This window comes from Pipistrellus kuhlii, unplaced genomic scaffold (genome assembly GCF_014108245.1).
Source record: "Pipistrellus kuhlii isolate mPipKuh1 unplaced genomic scaffold, mPipKuh1.p scaffold_m20_p_8, whole genome shotgun sequence".
In the NCBI taxonomy this organism is placed as follows: Eukaryota; Metazoa; Chordata; class Mammalia; order Chiroptera; family Vespertilionidae; genus Pipistrellus; species Pipistrellus kuhlii.
This window is the reverse complement of record NW_023425584.1, coordinates 14151163-14177085: the sequence shown is the minus strand read 5'-3', so window position 1 is coordinate 14177085 and position 25923 is coordinate 14151163. Positions and strand designations below refer to the sequence as shown.

Below are 25923 nucleotides of genomic sequence, written 5' to 3'. Positions count from 1 at the left end.
GAGGCCAGCTGAACATGCATGCACATGCACACAAATACACACACACACACACATTCATACAGAGCTGGTAGATGGCTAGTTTTTGAAACCTATTGGACTAGCCTTGCCTGAAATCTGTTTCCCCTTCAATATCTCGTTTCCCTCTTCAGTTAATTAAATGTTGAAAGACTCTCAACAATATTATTCTTTTTTTTTAATATATTTTATTGATTTTTAACAGAGAGAAAGGGAAAGAGATAGAGAGCTAGAAACGTCGATGAGAGAGAAACATCGACCAGCTGCCTCTTGCACACCCCCTACCAGGGATGCACTCTCAACCAATGTACATGCCCTCGACCGGAATCGAACCTGGGACCTTTCAGTCCACAGACCGACACTCTACCACTGAGCAAAACCGGCTTCAGCAATATTATTCTTTACTGGAGCAAAAATGGGGTCTTGAGGGGAAGGGAGGAGGAAGAGTGAACAAATCTGCTTATCCCAACTCCACCCAACAAACTCTCATTTTGTAGTGTTTTATTTCTCCTAAGGAGACTTAAATTTCCTTTTTCTCTTAACAGGCCAATATTTTTAAGAAATAAACAAAAAATAATGAGGTTATGAAACAGGAAAGTTATGAGAAATCAAAAGTAAAGTGGTATGTGAAGCTCCCTAGACCCAGGCAGTTTAGCTCTACAGCCCTCACTCTGCACAGTTCTGAAATGACTTACTTGTGGGAACTAAGGCAGCCAAAATAGTGAGCAATAATACCACAGCAATAATGGAGAGTCCAATGGAGAGTGACTTATTGGTGCTCAAGCTTGGATTTTGTTTCAAGTCCGTGTGCTAAGGGAACATCAGAAGATTGAAAAAGCATCTTGTTAGAATTATGCACAGCAATCATTTCCTCAAATAATGTTCTCAGGCACATTTATCTTAATTGGTCCTTGTCTACTTCTAGATCATGATGGGCAAGACCAACTGATATCCAGAGGTTGTAACATGGTGAAATTGTAAGAGAATTTGAAATTCAATATGTATATAGAGTATTGAAAATACTTTACATCATGCTTGAAGTGGGATTTACATGGGTGCATGTATTTGTCAAAGCTCAAATACATGTAAATTACCAATATTATCAAAAGAAATCAATAGGGTATTTTTATAAATATATTCTCTTCTGATATTAAAAAAGAAAAAGATGTTCATGTATAAGTTGACTTGGTGATGTTATCTCGATGTATTTAATTCATAAATTTGGCCATTGATACAGTCCTTATTTTTTTTAACTATAATTCAAGATTCTATTTATGTCTATATAAATGGACCCGAGCCCTAGCCGGTTTAGCTCAGTGGATAGAGCATCAGCCTGTGGGCTGAAGGATCTCAGGTTTGGTTCGAGCCATGGGTAAATGCCTGAATTGCAGGTTCAATCCCCAGTAGGATGCTTGTAGGAGGCAGCCAATTGATGATTCTCTCTCATAGGTATTGTTTCTATCTTTCTCTCCCTCTCCCTTCCTCTCTGAAATCAATCAATCAATCAATCAATCAATAAAATGGACCTGAAATCAACTACTCAAGTTTGGCTTTGGTTAACAGTTAACTTAAAATGCTATGAAAGTCATTTAAAAATGCAGAATTGTGTTTAAAATGCCTGGGGTGATTTATAAGGGATCATCCTCCTAAAATAAGCCCAAAACATGCAAGCATCATGCTAGGTCCCTTTACATTTTAACAGAAAGGAAGATCCGAGAGAAAGATCAAGCTTATTGCAGCATAAAAGTTTAATCTCTGGAGTCAAAATCCTGGCTCTTTTAGTTGCTGTGAGATCCTTAACAAGTTATTATGCTTCGAGGATATTTTTTCATTGATATTTAGAGAAAGCGGGAGAAAGGGAAAGAAAGAGAGAAATAAATATCGATGTGAGAGAAGCACATCAGTTGGTTGCCTCCTGCATGAGCCCCGACCAGAGCCTGGGCTGAGGAGAAGTCTGCAATCGAGTACATGCCCTTGACCAGAATTGAACCAGGGTCCCTTTGGACTGCAGGCCAATGAGACTTTATCCACTAAGCCAAACCAACTAGGGCAGAATGTGCTTTTAAAAAAATTTTTTTTGCATAAATCTGGCCATATAGCAATATAATAACCATTTCCATGGTGGCAGTTCTAATATTTAGGAGGTATATACAAATTCAGCCCACATCCATTGGGTCAATCATGCCATACAAATTGGTAAAATATTTCATATCACCCCTATGCAGTGTTCGCTTTGTAACTAAGGTTAACAGTAACAGTAATCTGACCCCATAGAAGATCAGCCCACTTTGTCTCAACTTGAATTTCTCTTGCTATTGCAGGTTGTCATTTCTCACCACTTGTGACTAGTTAACACCTTAACAGTTAATATCTTAGCAAGTCATTCTATGGGGAGATTAAGGTATAGAAAAACTCTACAGTGGCCTCACATTTTCTATATAGAAGCATTTGGGTTGGAAAATGATATTAGGGGGCCTATGTTTAAGTGGCACACTTTCATTTACATAATATTTTTGTTTGGAACAGCTTCCATGACACCACAGTGACTCAAAGCATGTTATTCCCTAATGCTAAGTGAAGTCTTCCTGGTAGTTTAACTCTCTTTAAACTATTTCTTTTTTTTTCTTTTTTTTTGTCCAATTTTTTGGCCAGGAGAAAGTCTGTAGTGAGTGTTGTGTGAATGTGTGTGAGTAAAACATCACTTATCAGGCATCTCTAACAAACTGATCTACCTGTATCCATATGAACTTTACCAATTAATCATAGGATCCCTATTTAAGAAACAAATTACTTTCTTCTTTGTCTCTTAACTAGAAAGCACCAATATGCAGCCCAGCCTTACAAAAATAATCTCTAAATATAACTTGCTTCCAGGGGAACACACAAGTGAATATGGCTAATAAAATAGGGAGGAATTCACTTACAGTTTTATTGCATTGCCAACTGCAATCTTGTGACACAGTGCTATTCCCATCTGCTCAAAAAAACAAAACAAAACATTAATTAGAATTATAAAAAGTGTTAAAAATTTGCTACAAATAATTAGGCATTGTAAAAATGCAGCAGGCATTGCAAGAATTATACCAACTTACTAGTGTTTAATAATTTATCTTTAAGATGTGTTTCTTAACCATTTTGTTATGGACCTTGTGAAAATGGACCCCTTTTTTCTTTATAAAAAATAAATGAATTATATATAAAGTTTTATAAGATCAGGGATACAGAAGCTATTTTTAGAACCAGGTTAAAAATGCCACTTATAGATGATTATCAGTATTTTCATGCCAGTGAAGAACTGTCAATGAATGCCCACAGGCCATATGCACATCTAAAGACCAAACTACTCTATTCAGAACGGACATTAGATTGATTTTACATTAGAAGTCTAAGCAAAATGTACTAAGATATCTAAGACAGGTGGCATGTAACTCCAACCCTATATGTCAAGGTGCCTAGGCTTTTATCCACAAGGACTTTAGAAAATACATGGGGCAGCAACTGCAAGACCAATATATCATGTACCTAAAATCCTAATATTAAAGGGTACTGTTCTTTAAGGGCTTTTCATAAAAACATTATATTTATGTATGCATACAAAATATTTAAATGATAAAAATATCTTAACTTTAACTTAATCCTATATTTTAAATAACTAGTACTTTTAGATAGTCTAAACTGAAAATGACATAAAAAGTCTCACTCTCTTCTTTCCTCCAATCTCGATCCATCCCCATACAAACTGACTTAGAAGTAACCATTTTTTATTAGTTTCTTGTTTAGTTTACTTTTTAAAATAATTTTCCTATTTTTCAATATGGCTGACATACAATGCTATTTTAGTTTCATGTGTAAAACATAATGACCAGACATCTAAATAACTTACAAAGTGATCACTCAAAAAAATGTAGTACCCATCTGATACCATACATAGTTATTGCAATATTATTGACTATATTTCTTATGTTATACTTTACATTCTAATGAAATTTGCAACTACCAATTTGTACTTCTTGTTTTAATTCTCACCCAAGGACATTCTTTTACTGGTTTTAGAGAGAGAGAAAGAGAGAGAAACAGAGAGATAGAAACATCAATATGAGAATGAAACATTGATTGGTTGCCTTCTGCACATGCCCTGACCGGGGATCAAACTCATAACCTGAGTATGTGCCCTGACTCACACCTACCAGCTTTCAGTGCACGAGACAATGCTCCAATCAACTGAGCCACACAGGCCAGGCCTCAATTTGTAGTTCTTAATCCTGTCCACCTCTTATATACCCATTCCCTCAAATCCCATCTCATCTGTCAACCATCAAAATGTTTTTTTCTATCTATGAGTTTGTTTCTGTTTCGTTTATTTATGTATTCCCTTTCTTAGATTCCACATATAATTGAAATCATATGGTATTTGTCTTTCTCTGTCTGATTTATTTCACTTAGCATAATACCCTCTAGGTCCATCCATGTTGTTGCAGATGGCAAGATTTTTGTTGTTGTTAATCCTTACCTGAGTATATTTTTTCCATTGATTTCTAGAGAGAGTGAAAAGAAGGGAAGGAAAGGAGAGAGTGAGAAACATCTATGTGAGAATGACACATCAATTGGTTGCCTCCTGCTCATGCACTTGACCAGGAATAAAACCCAAGACCCTTAGGTGCATGGGTCAATACTCTAACCACTGATTCACACTAGCCAAGGCATGATTTTATTCTTTTTTAAAAAATATATATTTTATTGATTTTTTACAGAGAGGAAGGGAGAGGGATAGTTAGAAACATCAATGAGAGAGAAACATCAATCAGCTGCCTCCTGCAAAATCCCTACTGGGAATGTGCCCGCAACCAAGGTACATGCCCTTGACTGGGATCGAACCTGGGACCCTTGAGTCTGCAGGCCGATGCTCTAGCCACTTAGCCAAACTGGTTAGGGCCTATTTTATTCTTTATATGGCAGAGTAATATTCCATTGTATATATGTACTGTCTCTTTTGTATCCATTCATCTATTGATAAACACTTAGACTGTTTTCATATCTTGACTATCCTATATAATAAAAGGCTAATATGCAAATATACCAAACAGTGAAACAACAGGAACAACTGGAACAACCAAACAACCAGTTGCTATGACATGTGCTGACCACCAGGGGGCATGTATAGAACGTGGCAGGTGTCAGCTGTGGCAGGATGGTGGAACAGGTGAGTGGGGGTGCCAGACCAAGGCGGGGCACCACTCAATGTCATTGGGGAAAGCCTCTGGTAGTTACTGAAAATTCTTTGCTCCCTCGCATTGTGATCCCACCCAGTGCTCGCACCTGCTGCAGGCAACGGCTCTGCTTGCACCCACTGCAAGCACGCCGGAGCCACCACTCATACCCACAAGTCAGTGCTGGAGCCGCTGCTCACACCCACTGCCAGTGCCTGGCACCAGTCCTGATCCCTTGGTACCATCAGTGGGTATGAGCAGTGGCTGCCAACCCTGATTGCCCTTGAGGGCTCCACGTCCCCCTGCTCCTAAGGGGCAATCGAGGCAGCAATCACCACTTGCACTCACTGAGGTCACTGGCCCTGCTCACAACCGCTGCTGGCGCTGGCCCCAATTGCTCTGGGCTGTCAGCAATTCCACTTTCAAAACTGAATGCTACCATTATTTAATCCCAACTGAATGTGTCCCTCTGTGAATCACTGCAGATCCATTTTAAGTTAACCATCTTCCAGGAATTATTCGCAAAAGTAAAGCCACAGGGGGTCCCCTACAGATTGTCAACTCCTTAGTACAGTGAGTCATACACAGGAGGAGTCTTGCAAGGTTTGACCTTGTTTGGATACAGCACAAGGACACATAGTCAGCTCTTCTGCTGAACAAAGGGGTTCAGCATGTGGCACTCCCCACACTTCCCACTATGGAGTACAGAGTTAGCTGGGAAAGATGATAGGCTTCAGTGTCACATTTTTCCACCATGGGAAAGACAGGTCAATCTTCCCTTTCAAGAGTAGAGACTACATGGGATCTCCCAGAATGGAGAGAATGGGGGAGATTCTCTCTTTGGTGCCAGCATTGTTGTCCCCAACCCATCACTAAGTGTCTATTAGTACCTGCAAGCCTGCCAAGGCAACAGAACAGCCTGCTGGGTGAATTTAGACTCTGGAGCTTTGGAAAAATGTAAACACAGATGGACTGTTTTGGTCTGGAGATAATTGTTTTACAGCTTTGGTCCAAGGGAGCAAGCCGAGTAATAAATAATGAGTCAAAATTGATTCATTTGATTTAGAAAAATCAGTATATGCATGTGGGGGTTCCCAAATCATACAAGCTGCCTATGTTAGTCAGATATATGTACTCTGGACATCTAAGTAATAATCATAGTTGCTATTGTATCTATCACTTATCCCCCTACACTTAGGTCCCAAGTTCTTCATCTCATTTAATGCTCACAAGGATTCTGCATGATCAGTGATGTTCTGTCCATTTTAGAAATGATGAAAACAGATTCAGAGAGGGTAAGACATTTGTTTCAGTCACATAGATTAGAGTGGCGAGTATCAGCACTCATGTAACAATATGTGCTCTCAACTACATGTCAATGACTTTCAAATTTTGAATGCTCTAAGTCTTTAGGAAAGAAAATGCAGTTACTGCCGAAACCAGTTTGGCTCAGTGGATAGAGTGTCTGCCTGCGGACTGAAAGGTCCTGGGTTCAATTCCAGTCAAGGGCATGTATCTTGGTTGCGGGCACATCCCCAGCAGGGGGTGTGCAAGAGGCAGCTGATCGATGACTCTCTCTCATCGATGTTTCTAACTCTCTATCCCCCTCTCTTCCTCTCTGTAAAAAAATCAATAAAATATATTTAAAAAAAGAAAATGCAGTTACCCGTTGAGAAAGAAGAGTTCAATGATGAGCTGGTCGTACTTGTTTCCTGTGGTGTGAGAGGCTGGATTTCTGTTGTCTGCACTGCAGAAGATGAAGTGGTTTCTGGAATAAAAAGGACAAAAGAGCTCTGTTCTATTTGTAGAGAAAAATATCCAGCCACAACAAAAATAGGCAACAAACATAAAATTGGGAATTACCTTCAACTCTTTCTTAGAAATTTATTCAAAGATAACATTGAGACATTGCACTGCCAATTAAGTTTTTTTTTTTTTAATCAGGAATAAATCTGATATAGATAATGGTCTGGATAGTTATCTATAGACAGACTTATTTCATACTTTTCATACTCTTAGGACCTCCCTAAATCATAATGCCTATGACTGTGTATCTTATGTAAGACACCTGATTAAGCTTTTATCCATACAAATAACATTTCATGTTCATAAAACAGGGCCTAGGAATTTACACAAATCTGTCATCCCATCTTCACAATAACCCCAATCTGGATCTTCTGACATTATTGAAGTTCATGATTATCCATCCACACATCTTTCCAGAGAGACTGTATATGTACCAGCATGTGATACTCATCCTCACAATATTTAATTCCTTAAAGTCTCTTCAAGGTGACTACATTGCCCAGTCTCTCAACTTGGTAATGATTCACAACCCTCAAAGTCAGACTCCTGGTAGACCGTGACCCCAGCTCCTTCAGTTGCATTCTGCTCACTCATTCTGTATGACTGATTTCCTGTGCTATCTGACTCATCTTCCATTTCTCACCAAAAACCTTCACTGAGAATTCTCAAGCACACCGCTATGCATCACTTGCCTCCTTATAAAATCTTCACATTCCCTCCCAGAAAGCACCACAGAACTTAGAGCAAATTAGTGGTGCTGGCTTGGCAAGAATTCTCAAACCTGGGCTTTCCTTTTGCCTTTCATCAGTCTTCCTGTTTCCTCTTTCCTGCCACCATCTTCACATTTCTACATCACCCTTCCTTATCTTCTGAACCCATTTCATATTTTCCTTTAACACTGAACCCTATTACCGGATGTGGCTCTCTTTAGGAACAAAGAACAGGGCAATATAAGAAACTAAGATTATCCAAGGGTAAGACATTTACATTCAACCATTTCATGCATATTTTAGGAAGTGAAAATGTGCTGGAAGCACTGAGGACAGACAGGAAGTGGATGTAAAAGTAAATGTCTCTGAATTAAATTAGCTCCAGTGCTCACCTCCATCCTGTACTATAAAGCTCAACTCTAGACTCAAACTCCTTAGAAAATTATCAGCATAAATATAAGGTTCAATTTAATGAATGATACAGTTAATGTTCCTCAGAAAGTCACACAAATCTTTTCTTCTAAATCTCTGCTTTAAATAAAGTAAAAAACATATATTTTCACTAAACCAAGTTCACTAATCCTCACACTTTTAAAGGCACACACTATGTCAAACTAAGTATAAAGAAGCTAAATCAATATTAAGAAAGTCAACAGATTCTCTAGTATGCTCAGCTGCCTGGAACAAAGCTATTTTTCTTATATACTTTTATGGCTCTAAAATCTGAGTTCTAACCTGAAGCCTTCTCCTCCAAACTCAACTCAACACCCAAATGCTTCAGATCCCTATTGGTTACCAAATAAATATACACAAGGCTCAATGGGAGTTAAAGAAAATCAATGTTTCATCAGATTTCACTGGCTAAGAGGTTGAGACATTTCTGTTACTCTTCAGAATCCAGATCACCTCAAGGAGTCAAAGAGTTTGAAAAGCTTTGAGAATCTTCACTAAGTGTTATCTTTTTATTCTTAAAAATAAGGTTTGAACCTGAACTTGTCCTCAGGAGGCCAAGCTATTTCCCCACCCATGCATCAAATTATTCTCAATTTGAATTATATCTAAACTCTTAACTATCAGAAACTTGAAGCATGTAGCTTGAATTGAAAAGAGAAGCCATGCTGAAACTGGTTTGGCTCAGTGAATAGGTCCCAGGTTTGATTTTGGTCAAGGGCATGTACATTGGTTGGGGCACATCCCCAGTAGGGGGTGTGCAGGAGGCAGCTGGTCAATATTTCTCTCTCATCGATGTTTCTAGTTCTCTATCCCTTTCCCTTCCTCTCTGTAAAATATCAATAAAATATATTTTTTTAAAAGAAAAGAGAAGCCATACATTCTAAATCCTTGAAATCCTTAAATCAGATATTTACTTTGTCATCAGTATAAACAGGATTTTTTAAAATTTTATGCTACATACTAAAGTAAAGAATGCTATAAGCAAAACTGTCACTGACTGGCATAAAAAGACAGGGTAATTATATAAAGGCTTTTTCAATGAGGGTATCAGATAAGGACAAATTCATTCTATGACTTCAGTCCTCATAGTAGAAGCACCATCCTGTAGTTATAAGAACAGCCACAAATTTAAAATAATGGAGCCTGAATCCTGACTCAACCACTTTCTACTCATGTGTCTTTCAACAATGAATTTGAACTCTGTGCCCACAACTATAAAGTAGAACTGAGCCGAGGCCGGTTTGGCTCAGTGGATAGAGCATCAGCCTGCGGACTGAAGGGTCCCAGGTTTGATTCCGGTCAAGGGCATGTACCTTGGTTGCAGGCACATCCCCAATAGGAGGTGTGCAGGAGGCAGCTGATCGATGTTTCTGACTATCTCTCTCCCTTCCTCTCTGTAAAAAATCAATAAAATGTATTTAAAAATAAATAAATAATAAAGTAGAACTGAATCACACCTACAATGCATAGGGCTGTCATAAGAATTAAGTAATATAATGCTTGTAAAGAACTTAGTAGATGGGAGATAGGATAGGGCAGTGGTCGGCAAACTCATTAATCAACAGAGCCAAATATTAACAGTACAACGATTGAAATTTCTTTTGAGAGCCAAATTTTTTAAACCTAAATTTCTTCTAATGCCACTTCTTCAAAATAGACTCACCCAGGCTGTGGTATTTTGTGGAAAAGCCACACTCAAGGGGCCAAAGAGCCACATGTGGCTCATGAGCCACAGTTTGCCGACCTCGGAGTTAGGGGATGGGTGAAAAAGTTCAAGGGATTTAGAAGTACAAATTAGTAGTTATAAGATCGTCAGGGGGATGTAAACTACAGCACAGTTGTGGTTGGTTTTTTTTAAGTGCATTTATATGGAACACAGATTCAAAGACACTGTGAGGCCCACCTTTATAAACCAAGAAGGAATTCATACCCTAGATTGTAACTCTGCCTTATCACATGCCCTTGGCAGTCTACATCCTCTCATTAGAAGGCCAAGGGCTGGTCCTAGCTAGTTTGGCTCAGTGGATAAAATGTTGGCCTGCAGACTGAAGGGCCCCAGGTTCAATTCTGGTAAAGGACACATGGCCAGGTTTGAGGCTGTGTCCCCAATAAGAGATATACAGGAGGCAGCCAATCAATGATTCTCTCTCATCATTCAGGTTTGTGTGTGTTTTTTCTCTTTCTCTCTCTCCCTCTCCCTTCCTTTCTGAAATCAATAAAAATATTAAAAAATAAATAAATAAAAAAGAAGGGCAACGGCTGGAACACATATTAATTTACCTGTTTTGAATTTCCGCTGACCTCCTGCTGGCTTTGTAGAAGCAGACGTGGAGACCATAGGTGATGTTGGGCCCATGGTGACATTAGGTGGAGCTAGAAATCAATACATGAAAGCAAGCATTAATCAAGAAGCAGAGTTTTTATCACATGCAAGGCATTAATCTTAAGCAGAAGTCAGCACACTTTCTGTAAAGGGCCAGACAGTAAGTGTGTTAGGCTTTGGGAGCCCTATGGTCTCAGTGCCACAGACAAGACAGTATAAGGATTGGGTTTAGCTATTCCAATAAAACTTATTTATAAAAAAATTGGTGGGCCTGTTTTGAATATGATAAAGCTCTGAGCTATAATGTTGGCTGACACTGATCTAAGTTATAGTCAGAGGCTTTTAAGAAGTATACAGCCTAACCCTGGCCAGTGTTGCTCAGTAGTTTTTGCACCACCCCATGCACCAAAAGGTCACCCACCAATTTAATTCCTGATCGGGACACATGCCCAGGTTTCAAGTTCAATTTCCAGTTGAGCTACTGTAGTATTGGAGGCAATTGACTGCTGTTTCTCTTTCACATTCTCTCTCCCTCTCTCTTTCTCTCTCTCTCTCTCTCTCTCTCTCTCTCTCTCTCTCTCTCTCTCTCTCTCTCTCACAATAAAAATACTTTTTTAAAAAGAAGTATATGGTCTAATCCTTCCCATCCAGTTTAAAATCTAATATAGAGAAAAAAGTAAGCATGCAAAAAATCTGGTCAAAGGAGCACAAGGAACAATAAAGTGGAGGAAACCAAGACAGATCTAGTAATGAATTTATCTTCATCAGTAGAAAATATCTTCTCCAAGAAGAAGCTAGGAAGATATAAGTGTAGATTCCGGATAAGAAAAACCTCTTACAGAAAGGTGGGGAGTAAGCTGAGCCTATGAAAAATGAAAGAAAACTTAAGCAAAGATTTAGTTCTTGGAGGCTCAAATATGTCTGTTAAAGAATTGGGAGACACTATAAAAGTCTCTCAATTCTTGTTCTTTTCCATGTTGTATTTAAAAATTAAGATAGATCAAAATAACTTCACAACGCCCAAATTTCATAATCATAATCTCTTTTCCACATGCTCCCTCCCCACATCTGTATATAGAGCACTATCTCATCAGCTTCTTTGGCTTCCCTGAATTGCCTCCCAGATATAGTTTCCACAGAGTCAGCTGTTTTCTCCATCTGAATTGACCTTATCTTACTTCCTGTAAGATAGTGTTTCCCAAACTTTTGACATATGTGTACCCTTTCTATAATTTTCGTAACGCTGAGAACCCCTTGTACTCATGAGAACATAGAATTAGGCGCAGCTAAGCATGGTGCAGGGCATATCCCCACCAAACTCTTCCCATACCCCTGCGGGTATGCGTAACACACTTTGGGAAACACTGCTGTAAGAAAATAAGCCTAGTTCAAAAATGTGAATTGACAAAATAAAGTGTCTCTTAATTGAAGAGAGAGAGAGACAGAAAGATATAGCTTATTGAGGCCACAGACATTGTATTCTGCTGTCAATATAAATCTTCAGTGGACAAAGATTCATTAGAAGGAACACTAGAAACTAGGAAATCCTCAAATACCTACTCCTATCATTGAATAATAAGGGTTGGAATATCCACATCAAGACTGAAGAACTGCAAACTTCCCAGATTTTCAAACTTCATAAAATTCTTTTGTTGTTGTTGTTAATTCTCACTGAGGATATTTTTCCATTGATTATTAGAAAGAGTGGAAGAGAGGGGGAAAGACAGAAACATTGATGTGAGAGAAACACATTGATTGGTTGACTCCTGCACGCACCCCTATTAGGACTCTAAGCCCAAAGAAAAGTATACATCCCAGGAAGTTCAAAAGTGAAAATGGATACCTGGGATTAACACTGAAGCACTTTGAGAGGACCAACCATGCATATCAGATTTATGTATCTTCATAAACATCAGTGAGGTAAGAAAAAAATGTCTAGAACCTGGACTGTTTTGTTCTCTAATAAGTTAATGACTTCAGAAACACATCAATTTACCCATCTTGAATTTCTGCATGCGTGCTGGCGTGGCAGTAGCAGAGGTGGAAATCATACCAGTAGATGATGTTGGGATTATGGTGACATTAGGTGTAGCTAGAAATTAACATGAAAGCAAGGATTAGTCAAGAAGCAGAGAATGAGAGCTTTGTGCTGGGTCTGCACATCAACATATCCAAATTAGGCAGAATTTGGCACTATTCTCCCCTAAACTCAGATCTCTTGTCCTTAATCTACAGTGGTGCCTCGCATAAAGAACGCCTCGCACAGCGAACGCTGCACACAACAAACTTCATTTCATGATTCATACAACGAACTTTGTTTCACACAACGAAGTCGCCCGAGCTTCCACGACCGCTTTGCCCGAGCTTCCACGACTGCTTCGCCCGAGCTTCCACGATCGCTGCCGATGTATTGCATCCTTCCGCGCAGGCACTGCAGGCAGTCGTTAGTCACTGCGCTTAACTTAAGCACGTATCGCGGCAATCGTTCTTCATTACGAATTAAATCATGCACGTATCACGGCAGTCGTCCTTTTAAGTTAAACTCAATATTTTTTTTATATCATGGCTTCTAAAAAAAGCAGGAAGGTGATTTCTGTTGAAATGAAACAGGAAATAATTAGAAGGAGTGAATGTGGGGTAAAACAGTGTGACCTCGTCAAAGAGTTTGGCCTCAGCAAGACCACCATTTTCACCATTTTGACAAATAAGGATGCAATCAAATCAGCCAAAGTAGCCAAAGGAGTATCAAAACTATTTCATGAAAAACATAGGTCTTCAATCCACGAGGAAATGGAGAGGCTATTAGCGATTTGGGTTAAGGACAGGCAGGTGAAAGGTGACATAACAACCCAAGATATTATCTGTCACAAAGCCAAGAGAATTTATGACGATCTAAAGAAAAACGTCCCTGGAAGTAGCAGCAATCAAGATAATGAAGAAGAATTCAAAGCCAGCAGGGGGTGGTTTTTTAGATTTAAGAAAAGGTGTGGAATCCACAGCGTTACTATGCATGGTGAGGCTGGCAGTGCTGACAAGAAAGAAGCAGAAAAGTTCTCTATTAACTTTCAAAAATGTATTAAGGATGAAGGATACTGCTCACAACAAGTGTTCAATGCCGATGAAACAGGTCTTTTCTGGAAAAGAATGCCGAGCAGAACCTTCATTACAAAAGAGGAGAAGAAATTGCCAGGACACAAAGCCATGAAGGACAGACTTACCCTTATGTTTTCGTCTAATGCCAGCGGAGACCTCAAGATCAAACCTCTATTGGTTTATCACTTTGAAAATCCAAGAATTTTCAAGAAAAATAACGTTATTAAGTCCAAACTGCCCGTCCATTGGAAGTCCAATCAAAAAGCCTGGGTGACCCAAGTTATCTTCAACGAATGGATTCTGGAAACCTTTGCTCCTGCCGTGAAGAAATTCTTGCTGGAAAAAGAACTGCCGCTCAAAGCCCTTCTGATACTGTACTTGACAATGCCCCTTCTCACCCAAAAGACCTAGAGGAAATATTGCAGGAAAATTATCCTTTTATCAAGGTGCAGTATTTGCCACCAAACACCACATCCATTCTTCAGCCAATGGATCAGCAAGTTATTGCGAACTTTAAAAAACTCTACACTAGAGCCCTCTTTAATAAGGTGTTTGAAGAATGCAAGTTTGGTGGAGACAATATGACTGTCCAAAAGTTTTGGAAGGAGAAATTTGATGTCCTTATGGCAATACGACTTATACAGAAGGCCTGGGAAGAAGTGTCACAAAGGACCCTCATTTCTGCTTGGAAGATGCTTGTGCCTTCGTGGACCCAGGAAGAAGAAGTAGTTGATGACACAGAAGTGGTGAAGGACATCATCACAGTGGCCCAAAGGTTGGAATTAGAGGTAGAGGAAGAGGATGTAGAGGAGCTTATTGAGGAACACGAAGAAGAGCTGACAACTGAAGAGCTCCAAGCACTTCTGGTCCAGAAACAGGACAATGCTCAAAGGGAAGCGTCATCTGATAACGAGGAGCAACAATCAAACAATCAACCAATCCCAACTGCTGACATCAAGAACATCCTGGTCAAATGGAAAGCAGTTCAGGAGTTTACCAATGCCCACTATCTGGATTCAGCTGAAGCAAACAGGATCAACGATCTTTACTCCGATACTCTTGTCCGTTATTTCCGGCAGATGTTGGAGAAAAGAGAAAAACAAACGACTTTGGACAGGTTTTTCATGAAACCATCGGCCAAAAAGCAGAAAATGGATGAAGATGTGCAAGATTCGGTAGACTCTACTTAGTCTGTCTTAAAATTAAAAAAATGTGTGTTTTTTTAAAAAAAAATTATGTTTTTAGATGTATCTAAATAAAAATAATAACAAAAAATTTATCTTTTTTTATGTCATCTTAGCATATTTTATGCTACAGAACGAATTATTTTTTTTAACATGTATTGTTATGGGAAAACGCGTTTCACATAACGAACTTTTCGCATAACAAACTTGCTCCTGGAACGAATTAAGTTCGTTGTGTGAGGCACCACTGTAGTAGAATCTAACAGGGGTGGGGTTGAGGACCAGCCTGCAAAAAGGAAACAGCTGCATCGAAAAGCATATATTCCAGAGTTGATAAAGGTTACTGGCATATTCACTGAAGCATTTTGAAAACACTAGCCATGTATATTAAATTTACATATCTTTTTTTCTTTTTAACCCTCACCTGAGGACATTTTCCCATAGATTTTTACAGAGAGTGGGAGCAGGGGGGAGAGAGAGAGAGAGAGAGATATCAATTGCCTTCCAACCCTGATAGGGTTGGAGATCAAACCTGGAACACAGGTATGTGCCCTTGACTGGAATAAAACCTGGGACCCTACTATCTGAGGGCAAATGCTCTATCCACCAAGCCAAATAGATTAGGGCTATATATCTTTATACACACTAGTGAAATGGAGAAAATGTCCAGGGCCAGGACATGTCCTTGTCCTCTCTGTAGTGAATGACTAAGATTTAAGCAGTAGTTCCAGGCCCAGAATGTTTACTCAATAAATAGCATTCATTTCAGCCAATCCTGAGGATACCCTCCCAGGTGTCCTGCACCTAAATTAACTCACCCCACAAGTATATGCTAGATCACAGGGACCATTTATACATTATACACTTGGTTGAAAGTTGAATTAGACCACTAATGATTCCTTCCCAACTAAGAGATGAAAAAAGGCCGAAACTGGTTTGGCTCAGTGATAGAGCATCGGTCTGCAGACTGAAAGGTCCTGGGTTCGATTCCCATCAAGGGCATGTACCTTGGTTGCGGGCACATCCCCAGTAAGGGGTGTGCAAGAGGCAGCTGGTCGATGTTCCTCTCTCATCGACGTTTCTAGCTCTCCATCTCTATCCCTTCCTCTCTGTAAAAAATCAATAAAATATATATTTTTTAAAAGAGATGAAAAAAGTAATAACTTGGGCTCTTTCAATGATAGTATAGATCTATGATTTCAAAGTATTTACAGAAGGTCTCAGAGTTACCAAGAGAAAGAGAAAGATAACACTAAAATTAAGCACATACACAGTGCCTTGCACAAATGACCATCAATGAATGCCTGATTTACAATGTGTACCTTTTCTCACCGGGCACCTTTGTATCCCAGGAGAAGCTTCCTTGAGAGGATGAAAGGAAAAACACTCAGATTTCTCTTCTTCTCTGAACTTACCTAGATTTTATTCATAAACCAGTGCCCAACTGAACCAAATCCACATAGTTATCCAAAATCACAGGTCTGGGTTCTTTGGCTAATGATGAAACCCTTTGAGGATCCAATTTAAAAAAATGGATCCCCTCACTCTGAAGATACCTATTAGATGCATGTAATATGGGACAAGGTTTCACAGATCACATGAGGCCCTATGGAGCCCAGGGAAAAACCTTTAGCATAGATGGCAACTCCACCTTAACACATACTCTGGTGGTCTTCATCTACTCAGTAGAAAGCTTATAGCCTCAGAAATACATAAGTTTACCTATCTGAAGGTTCCGTGTGGGTGCTAGAGTTGTAGGAGCAAAGGTAGAGACCTTAAGTGGTGCTGGAACACTGGTGACCTTAGGTGGTGTTGGAACACTGGTGACCTTAGGTGGAGCTAGAAATCAACATAAAAGCAAGGATTAATCAAGCAGCAAGGAACAAGAGCTTTGTGCTATGCCTTTATATCAATTAAACTAATGAGAGACTGCCCCCAGGCATAACTGGGCATCAACCTCTCCTGAACTCAGAGTCCTTATCCTTTCTCAATTAAAATCTGAAAACCATCTGGCCAATGGAAAACATGCACTGAAATGTATACACTTTAGGACAATCAGAGGTGAAAAGGGTTAACCAGAATTAAAGCTGAATTATTGTGAAAAGATCATCCATGCATATCAGATAAACATCTGTGAGGTACAGAAAATACCTAGAGTCTGGACCTGTCTTAGTCTTCTCAATGGTGAATGACTAAGACTTACTTAAATAGCAGCTCCGAGACCCAAAATGTTTACCAAATAAGTAGCATTAAATTCAGGTACCTGAGGGTACCCTCTCAAGTGATTGGCACCACAGATGAGGATTAACTCAGCCCCACCAGCAGATGCAAGATCACAGGAAGGATTTATACAACATACATTTGGATGAAGGTGAACTAAACCACAAGAAATATTTTTGACTCTTTGCAGTCAGAGGTGATGTAGGATTGCAGCTCACTTACAGAAGGTCTCCAACTGCCCAGAGAGAGAGCTGGAGCTAGAATTAAGCCTAAACACAATGCATGGCTCAGAAGCAAAAGTAGATCAATGAAGGCCTGATCAAGAATGTGGCCCTTGTCGAAACCAGTTTGGCTCAGTGGTAGAGTGTCAGTCTGTGGACTAAAAGGTCCCTGGTTCGATTCCGGTCAAGGGCATGTACCTTGGTTGCGGGCACATCCCCAGTAGGGGGTGTACAAGAGGCAGCTGGTCGATGTTTCTCTCTCATCAACGTTTCTAGCTCTCTATCTCTCTCCCTTGCTCTCTGTAAAATATCAATAAAATATATTAAAAAGAATTTGGCCCTTTTTCTCACCAAACACCTTATTTTTCTTTAACAATAAGCTTTCTTTTTTTTCTTTTTTTTTTAACAATGTAATTTATTGATTTCAGAGAGGAAGGGAGAAGAAGAGAGAAATAGAAACATCAGTGATGGGAGAACCATTGATTGACTGCCTCTTGCAAGCCCCACACTGGGGATTGAGCCCATAACCTGGGCATGTGTCCTGACTGTAATTGAATCATAGGTCAATGTTCAATCACTGAGCAACACTGGCCCAGATACAAGAAGATTTTTAAATCTAACTCTAATGAGTATAAAAGAGGAGTCCATTGTATAGGAGTCTATTGACTTGGAAGCTCTTCTTTGGAGAGATCTAGTTTAATATGGAATTGAGCTAATTTTTGTCTTGAAGAGGAAAAAACAACAACATGTTTTCAACAAATATTTGTGTCTATTGCATGGAAGGCATTAATCTAAAGCAGAGGTCATCAAACTTTTGTGAGAGCCAGAGAATAAATGCTTAGGCTCTGGTGGCTGGATGATCTCAGAGGCTTAACTATAACAGTGTAAAGGTTTCTATATAAAAGATAATTGGATATGATTGCTCCAATAAAACTTTATTTATGAAGCAGTTGGTGGGCTTAATTTGAATCTAATCTGGCCTTGCACTATTGTTTGCTGACTCTAGTCTAAGGTATAATCAGAGGCTTTTAGGAAGATACAATCCAAGTTCCTTTCTCCAATTTTAAATATAATATGGAGGGGGAAGCAAACATGCAAAAAAAAAAGTCATTTTAAAGGAACATAAGGAACAATAAATAGAAGGAAAACTAACCAGATTTTTTCTAATGAACTTGTCTACTTCAATGCTTACACAATGTATATACAAATAAGATTGAAAGGACAATTGTTAAAGCTGGTGCTGTACCTACTTGACAGCACCCTATAAAATAAGAAGGAATCACACATAAAATGTATAGGGTTGTCATAAGAACTCAGTGATATAATATTTGCAAAGTATTTAGCATGGTTCCTGACATAGGAGACAGAGCGAATATTAACTTCACTGCAATCTTATTCTCAGGTAGAGGGTCTAACTTCAGAGTGAAGTAAAGGGTCCTTATTCAGAACTCCTTGGGAGAACTGAATGCCATTAACTTGACCATTTTCTCTGTCATTTCCTGTATTTTCCTCTTAAACCTGTGCTCATTGGGCAAAATCCACTCCATCCTCATTAGATATCAAAGAATAATGGTCAGAGGGCGGGGGGACTAATAATGAATGCCTTTGAGAATATGACCAGAAAAACCAATGAGCCTAAAAGCATGGAATAGATTGTCAAATCTCAGAAGGAAGTTGGGAGTGAGTGGGTGGATGTGAAGAGATAAACTAAAGAACTTGCATACATATACGCATAACCCATGGATAGAGAAAATTGTATGGTGAGGCCTCGGGGGAGGGTGTGGGTGCAGACTAGAAGGGATTTATGAGAGGAAAAAGGGAATATCTATAATACTTTCAACAATAAATAGTTTTTAAAAACCTCATGAGTCTTCCTATTCTGAAAATACTTATAGTTACAAAAGCTGGATATAATATGAGACTAGGGTTCACAGCCCCTATGAAACACTTGCTTGGAGCCACCTAAGAACCCTTACCTTGAATTAGACATTTTAACACATGCCCTGGGTAGTTTCCATCCTCTTACTAGAAGGCCTCTGGCCTCAGAAACAAATGGCTTTACCTGTCTTGAGGTTCTTCATGGTCGCTGGAGTTGTATGAGCAGAAGTGAGGACCTTATGTGGTGGTGGAGCAGTGGTTGGAGCTAGAAATCAACATGAAAGCAAGGATTAATCAAGCATCAGGGAACAAGAACTTTGTGCACCTAAGCTGCCACCTCTCACAACAATTTCAAAACAACAACTAAAAGACAGAATGGACATCATCCAAAAACACAGGAAAGCTGGCTGAGTGGGAAATCTACAACTATAAAGAAGGAGAGAGGTTCACGGATCAGGGGAGCCACAAAGCGCTGAGGTAGGGAGACGCATGAGTGCAGAAAGGGTGGCCAAGTGCCTGACTGGCGGAGGGGAAAGGAAGCCCCTGACTGCACTGGACCCCAGTTCCAACTGCACTGAACCCCAACCCCGGCCGAAGCCCAGTAGACCTAGGCTCATATGGGTGGAGTCTGAACTATAGAGAAAGGCATCTAGAGACTCAGAGACTGGGAGACTCAGGGGAGCCTGGAGCAGCAGCGGGCAGAGTCTAAAGGCGCTCATGCTTGAGTGAGTGCACACAGAGAGGTCTGACTACGGAGGTTGCTGCAGCCTCTCCATAGCTGAAGGAGTCGGAAGCTCCAGACTGCACTGGGATTAAATATATTATACAGAGACCCCACCTATTTTATAAATTTCAATGACATCATCTCAGAGGAAAAGTGCAGTTGTTTACATTAAATTAGTTTGAGAAAAATATACACCTCATCTCCCTATGGAGCCATGAATACCTCGTGATGAGCTAACCAGTATTTTTGAAGCACTGCTTTAAGAGATAGTCTGCAGACTGGGAAGGCCCTCTAGTCTCCATTCTTTTTTTTTCTTTTTTTCTAATCTCCATTCTTGACTAGATTCTTTTAACACTTCATTCTACAAAGTAAGTAATTCTATTTCACCAAAGTTATTAAAAAAAAACAAAACAAAACAGGATTGTCAGAACCTCCGCTCTCTTTCCTAAAGGAAGAGGATATCATTTCCAAACAGTAAACATCTCAGTTCATGCACATGAAGAGGTCACAGGAAGACAAACTCACCTGGCTTTATCTCCAAACATATATTCTTTTTATAATCATTAAACCACCCTTTGAACTCAATACGACAACAATAGATGCCAGTGTCAGACAGGGCTGCATTCTCTATGGTTAAAGACAAATTCCCTATGGAAATGATTCCATTCATCCTATAACGCTTGTCCTTCGTAAAGGTGACACGGTAGCCATCAGTCCATGCAACTGAATCTGAGCATCTGTATAAAGGGCATGATCCTCGGCCCCAGCACATAGGTGCAATTACACGAGCTGTAGAGTAGCTACAGGGTAGCATGACAGTTTGTCCCACCACTCCAGTCACGCGTGTCTGAGAAACTACAACATCTGCAAATAAAAACAAAACTGAGTATGAGGTCTCAATATTTGAATTTTACATTTACACCCACTTACTTCTCTTGATATGGTTTATTTTGTTTGTAATCATGTGACTTTAATCTTAAATATAAAAATTTTTACATCTTTATCAGCATTTTGGTTTCTTGATAGACTAAACTTCTTTCTTTTTTAATTTAAACTTATTTATTTTCTTTTTGTTGTTGTTGTTGTTGTTTTTTTGTTAATCCTCACCCAAGGATATTTTTCCATTAACTTTTAGAATAGTGGAAGAGAGGGGGGAGACAGAGAGAGAGAAATATTAATGTAAGAGACATACATTGACTTGTAAGCTCGTGCATGAGCCCTGACCATGGCTGGGATCGAGCCTGCAACCGAGGTACATACCCTTGACTAGAATCAAATCTTGGACCCTTCAATCCATGGGCTGACACTCTATCCACTGAGCCAAACTGGCTAGGGCTAAAGTTATTTCTTTATTTAGAATTGTTTCCCAATAAGATAAACTTCTTAAAATAGAAATTACCAGGGCAAAGAGCAAAAATTTTTTTATCAAATTTATTTCCAAAATTGTTGAACCAAATGATTGTCAATACTGGGGATCAAGCCCAAAACACAGGCTGATGTACATACATATTTTAAATAAATTAATTAAGTATTATTAGGCCCTGGCTTGGTATCTTGGGTGGTTAGAACATCATCAGTATGCCAAGGTTTGAGTTTGATCCCCAGTTAAGGCACATACAAGAATCAACCAATAAATGCATAAGTAGAATAATAAATCAATGATTTTAAACAAAAATTTAAATTTAAAGATAATAAAGTATCACTGCCTTATAGGCAAAAGTCTAATAAACTCTTCAGGAATCAATTTATAGAAAATGGGTTTCTAATGGTTCCAGAGGAGCCAAGGCTGATCATGCTCTTGAGGATGGTTCAAAAAATTCAAGTATAAATCATTCTCATGAGTAGATAACAGCTGGCACTAGAATGAGGCACACTTCCCATGGTGAATCCAGAGAATTGGACAATATTCAATCAAGTACTAAATTAAGCCACTTAAAAAAAAAAAAAAAAAAAAAACTCTCTCCAGTACTAGTGGCATTAGAACCCCATATTGTCGCCAGCCAGGTATGGCTCAGTGGTTGAGCATCAATCTATGAGCCAGGAGGTTAAAGGTTAATTCCATGTTGGGGTACAGAGGAGAATGCAGGATCAATCCCCAGTAGGGGGCGTGCAGGAGACATCCTAGCAATGATTCTCTTTAATCATTGATGTACTCCCTTCTTCTCACTGAAATCAATAAAAATATACATATTTTTAAAATCCTATACTGTTAAATGCAGTCAAGTTGGTCCTTAAATGAAATCTGAGATGTACCAACTAACCTTATTTTTTTTAATTACAATTTATATACAATATGATATTAGTTGAAGGTATACAAAATAGTGATTAGACATTTAAGAAACTTATGAAGTGATTCCCCCAATAAGACTAGTACCCATTTGACATCATTCATCATTATTACAATATTATTGACTATATTCCCTATGCTGTACCCCAACTAATCATAGTTAGGACTGGGCTGTGAATTTCAAAGTGCTCTGGAAATAAAATGTGATTGTTAATTGAAGTAAGAGTCTATTTTTTTCTCTTAATTCCTATAATATTTAATTTTGTCTAACATCATTGTAGATTACAAATATAGTATGCTAACTTAAGAATGTAGTATGGAAGTATAATTTAAATGAACTTATCCCCATAATCGCATCACATCTGATGATTTTTTTTTTTTAATTTAGGATATACCTATTTTCCAACTCATCGAATGTTTGAAATAATATACAGGGTGTCCCAACAAGGTATTCACACACTTTGAATAATTATAAATACAGTGTTTATTTAAATACATTTTATTTTAAAAATTGAGTTATTGGCTGTTAAAATGTGTGTGTGTGTGTGTGTGTGTGTGTGTGTGTGTGTGTGTTTCCCCGAAAATAAGACAGTGTCTTATATTAATTTTTGCTCCCAAAGATGCACTAGGTCTTATTTTCAGAGGATGTCTTATTTTTCCATGAAGAAGAATACGGAGCACATTTATTGTTAAATGAAAATAAAGGAAATTTATTACCTGTATACAGTACGGTAGTATGGTAGTTGTCAACACAAACCAGACAAACTGTGAATCCTACAGTATCAAGAATTTACTCATTTATTCAATGACAATCATGTCATCATCTTCTGGAACATCATCATAACAATCCAATTCCTGAATTTCCTGGTGAATTTCTTGTGACTCCATTTCTTTCAGAATCAGTGGACCAAATCTTTCATGTTTAGCCTGGGGGGGGGGGGCTTAGTTTTGGGGGATGCCTTATATTTCACTCAGAAGGAAACCTGTAAGTAGGTCTTATTTTCGGAGGATGTCTTATTTTCAGGGAAACACTGTGTGTGTGTGTGTGTGTGTGTGTGTGTGTGTGTGTGTATTTGGGGGGATCCCTCTATATTATTTATACTTTTTAAAAGATTTTTTTTATTCATTTTTAGAGGGAGTATAAAAGAGAGGATAAGAGAGAGAGAGAGAGACATTGGTATGACAAGAAGACAGTGATAGACTGCCTCCTGCATGCCCTGTACCTGGGATCCAGCCAGGAATCCCGGGCATGTGCCCTGACTGGGAATTGAACCAGAGACCTTTTGGTGCATGGGGAGATGCCCAACCAATTGAGCAACACTAGCCAGGACATATCTTATTTTTAACAGCATTATTTACACATAGTTAAAAACACATATACAAAATGTACAATGAAAGACTTGTCTCTTTCCATCCTAGCACCATCTCTTCTTTTCATTCCCTCCTAGCACCATCTCTTCTTTTCATACCAGGAAAAAGTTGGTACTATTTCTTACATACATGTGAGAAGTCCATATATACCCAACTACCCACCACCCGCTTTTTTTCTTAAATACAAATGGCAGCATATAACAAAGTGTTCTACTTCACCTTAGATTTTGTGATTCATATCATTTCAGATTTTTTTTTTTCAGCCTGGTTCTTTGCTCTCAAAAGTTGACCTATTACCTTCCAACAGAGTCCAAGCACATCCATCTTCCTCCCCCACACCCACACACAATCCTACACTCCCCCATGCCCAGGCCTTCCAAATTCTAGCCCACCTATCCACTTACCTGCCCAAAGCAGTATAAGGCTGGGGAAGGCTACCCAAGAAAGCATGATGGTATCAGCCTAAAGGGAAGAGAAAAAAAATGGACTTTTTGATGTGCCCCTAGCAGATGGTATGGGGACATGTCTTAATTCTCAGATTGCAACTTTTCCTTGTACCCTAACTGCATGCATCACATGTGCCTACCCTGCTATGGATGGGAGACCTCATACAATGGCTTCAGGTATTTGTTAGCTCAGGGTGGCTGAGAGCTCTATACCTCTGACAAACAGGCAAAGCTGCCCTTGGAAGTAGCCTCTTATTTCCCAGCTCCTTTTCAACATATAAAGTCCAAACTGACTCCCGATGCTCAGAGAGATTAAGGAGTAAACAGGAAGAAACTAGAGTTGGGTATAAAAACACAGCGTTAAGTTTGGATAATGAATATCCTCCCACACATAAACACTCCACATAACTGGATGCCACAGGCTTAGTTGGGGGAACACCAGAGCAAAGACCAGCCCTCCAATGGTCCTGATGCACTTACCCTTGGGCTCTGAGATGATTGTCTACTGGCCCTTTGGTGAGTAGAGGGTTCTCCTTGCCCTGTGGCCACAATGGTTAGTTCTTAGCCTTGGTTATATTGCCAAGTTATCTACTAACAAGGATTAAGTCAGAATGTGAATCACTGTTTCATCATTTATGCTATAGGAAGCAACGACTCAGACTGCATTTTATTGAATGATGTCAGGAGAATATTTCAGAAAGCAGAATGTGGACCGGGCCTGTTGCTCATAGACACAGACTCAGAGCAAAACTCCAGAACTGAAATTCTACTTTCATAAATGGGGGACAGAGAGAGGCTGGCAAAAGAAGCAGGCCACTCCAATCTGGCAAATAACAGTTTAGGAAAAACATTCATATGCAAGGTACTTCTCTGGTGACTGCAAGACAAAATGGATGACCACATTTGTTAGCAGGGCAGAAATAATTATATGGAGTAAAGGATGGGGACAGTCATAGATACTAGTTTATGAATGCTACCAGCTATTGGAAATTACTTTACATGCTTGACAAGGAAAGGACAAAGGCCTGCTCTAAGAATGGTGCATGGCAGGAGGCAAAGAAAGTATACCGATTAACGTCAGAATGAATATTGATTATATCAGATAATCAAAGTGGAGGAAGGTTATGGAAAGTAGCTTCCATTCTGGCCTGAACTAGCTTGTAGGAGAAACAGAAGTCACGTTGTGGAACAAACAATCTCTCCTCGCACTCAACCCCTCTTGACCGCTCTTACACTCTCATGACACCTCCCTTCTGCAAGGTCACCTACAGGTCAGCAGGGAGTTCAGTGGGAGGGAGGTAGCTCAGTTATTGCTAATGGACTGCATTGAAGACACAGTTCTCAGTGCAAACAGGTACAAGGAAAGAGACAAATTAAAAGAAGCAGTTCAAGTATTAATAACAATGTTTTTCATCATGCTCCCAGAGGCCCTACGCTTGTAGGTTAGTAGGTCTTCTACTAACAAAAATAAATAAATATTAGTGGATGCATTGGGTATTAAAACACATCATTCAGTTTGGATAATGAATACTCCTCCCACACACACACTTCACATAACTGGATGCCACAAGAATAGCAGAATTCTAAGGTCAGAAATACAAGTATTTTGTAGGGATTTGAATTGAGAGTTCTCCTTCTTTGAGAATTACACTTGCAGCCTAGCCAGGCTGTGTAAATCACATGTTGTCTAATAGGAAGTTGTGCTCTCTGGGGTAAGTAATGAAATAGGAGGGAAAATATGCCAGAAAAGGATCTATTCTTTCTTCTTTATAAGGTGTATATACCAATCCATGTATAGCAGGTCTCCATGGATGAAATCCAAAGGCATTAGAATAACAGGGTCTGACCAAAGATTAACTAGTTCCTCTCTACCCAGGAATGTGAAGACATATCCTGGTGGAAAATCCCATTGTAGAGTCAACTAAAAGGTCCCTGTTAAAGGCAAAAAGGGCATGTGGCCCTCATTATCATAATCCTTGGTCCAT

At 39.2% G+C, this 25923-nt stretch overlaps 1 protein-coding gene across 3 annotated transcripts in view; it reads right to left on the bottom strand.

The window, feature by feature from the left end:
• Positions 1–24834, bottom strand: part of LOC118711239 (hepatitis A virus cellular receptor 1) — a 29072-nt gene extending 4238 nt beyond the window's left edge. Inside the window, exons 1-10 of one of the 3 annotated variants that reach the window (XM_045576938.1) lie at positions 24419–24834; positions 23897–23954; positions 20360–20698; positions 19295–19375; positions 16514–16630; positions 12511–12606; positions 10472–10564; positions 6889–6990; positions 2940–2989; positions 711–825 (exon numbers count right to left, since the gene is read on the bottom strand). In XM_045576938.1, the coding sequence (XP_045432894.1) occupies positions 711–825; positions 2940–2989; positions 6889–6990; positions 10472–10564; positions 12511–12606; positions 16514–16630; positions 19295–19375; positions 20360–20698; positions 23897–23942 (1039 nt within the window). In that variant the 5' untranslated portion in view covers positions 23943–23954; positions 24419–24834. Of the gene's footprint in view, positions 1–681; positions 826–2939; positions 2990–6888; positions 6991–10471; positions 10565–12510; positions 12607–16513; positions 16631–19294; positions 19376–20359; positions 20699–23896; positions 23955–24418 lie in introns of those variants that run through there. The other 2 variants (XM_045576940.1, XM_045576939.1) reach the window with 2 other exon arrangements.
• Between the last annotated feature and the right edge of the window lie 1089 nt (positions 24835–25923).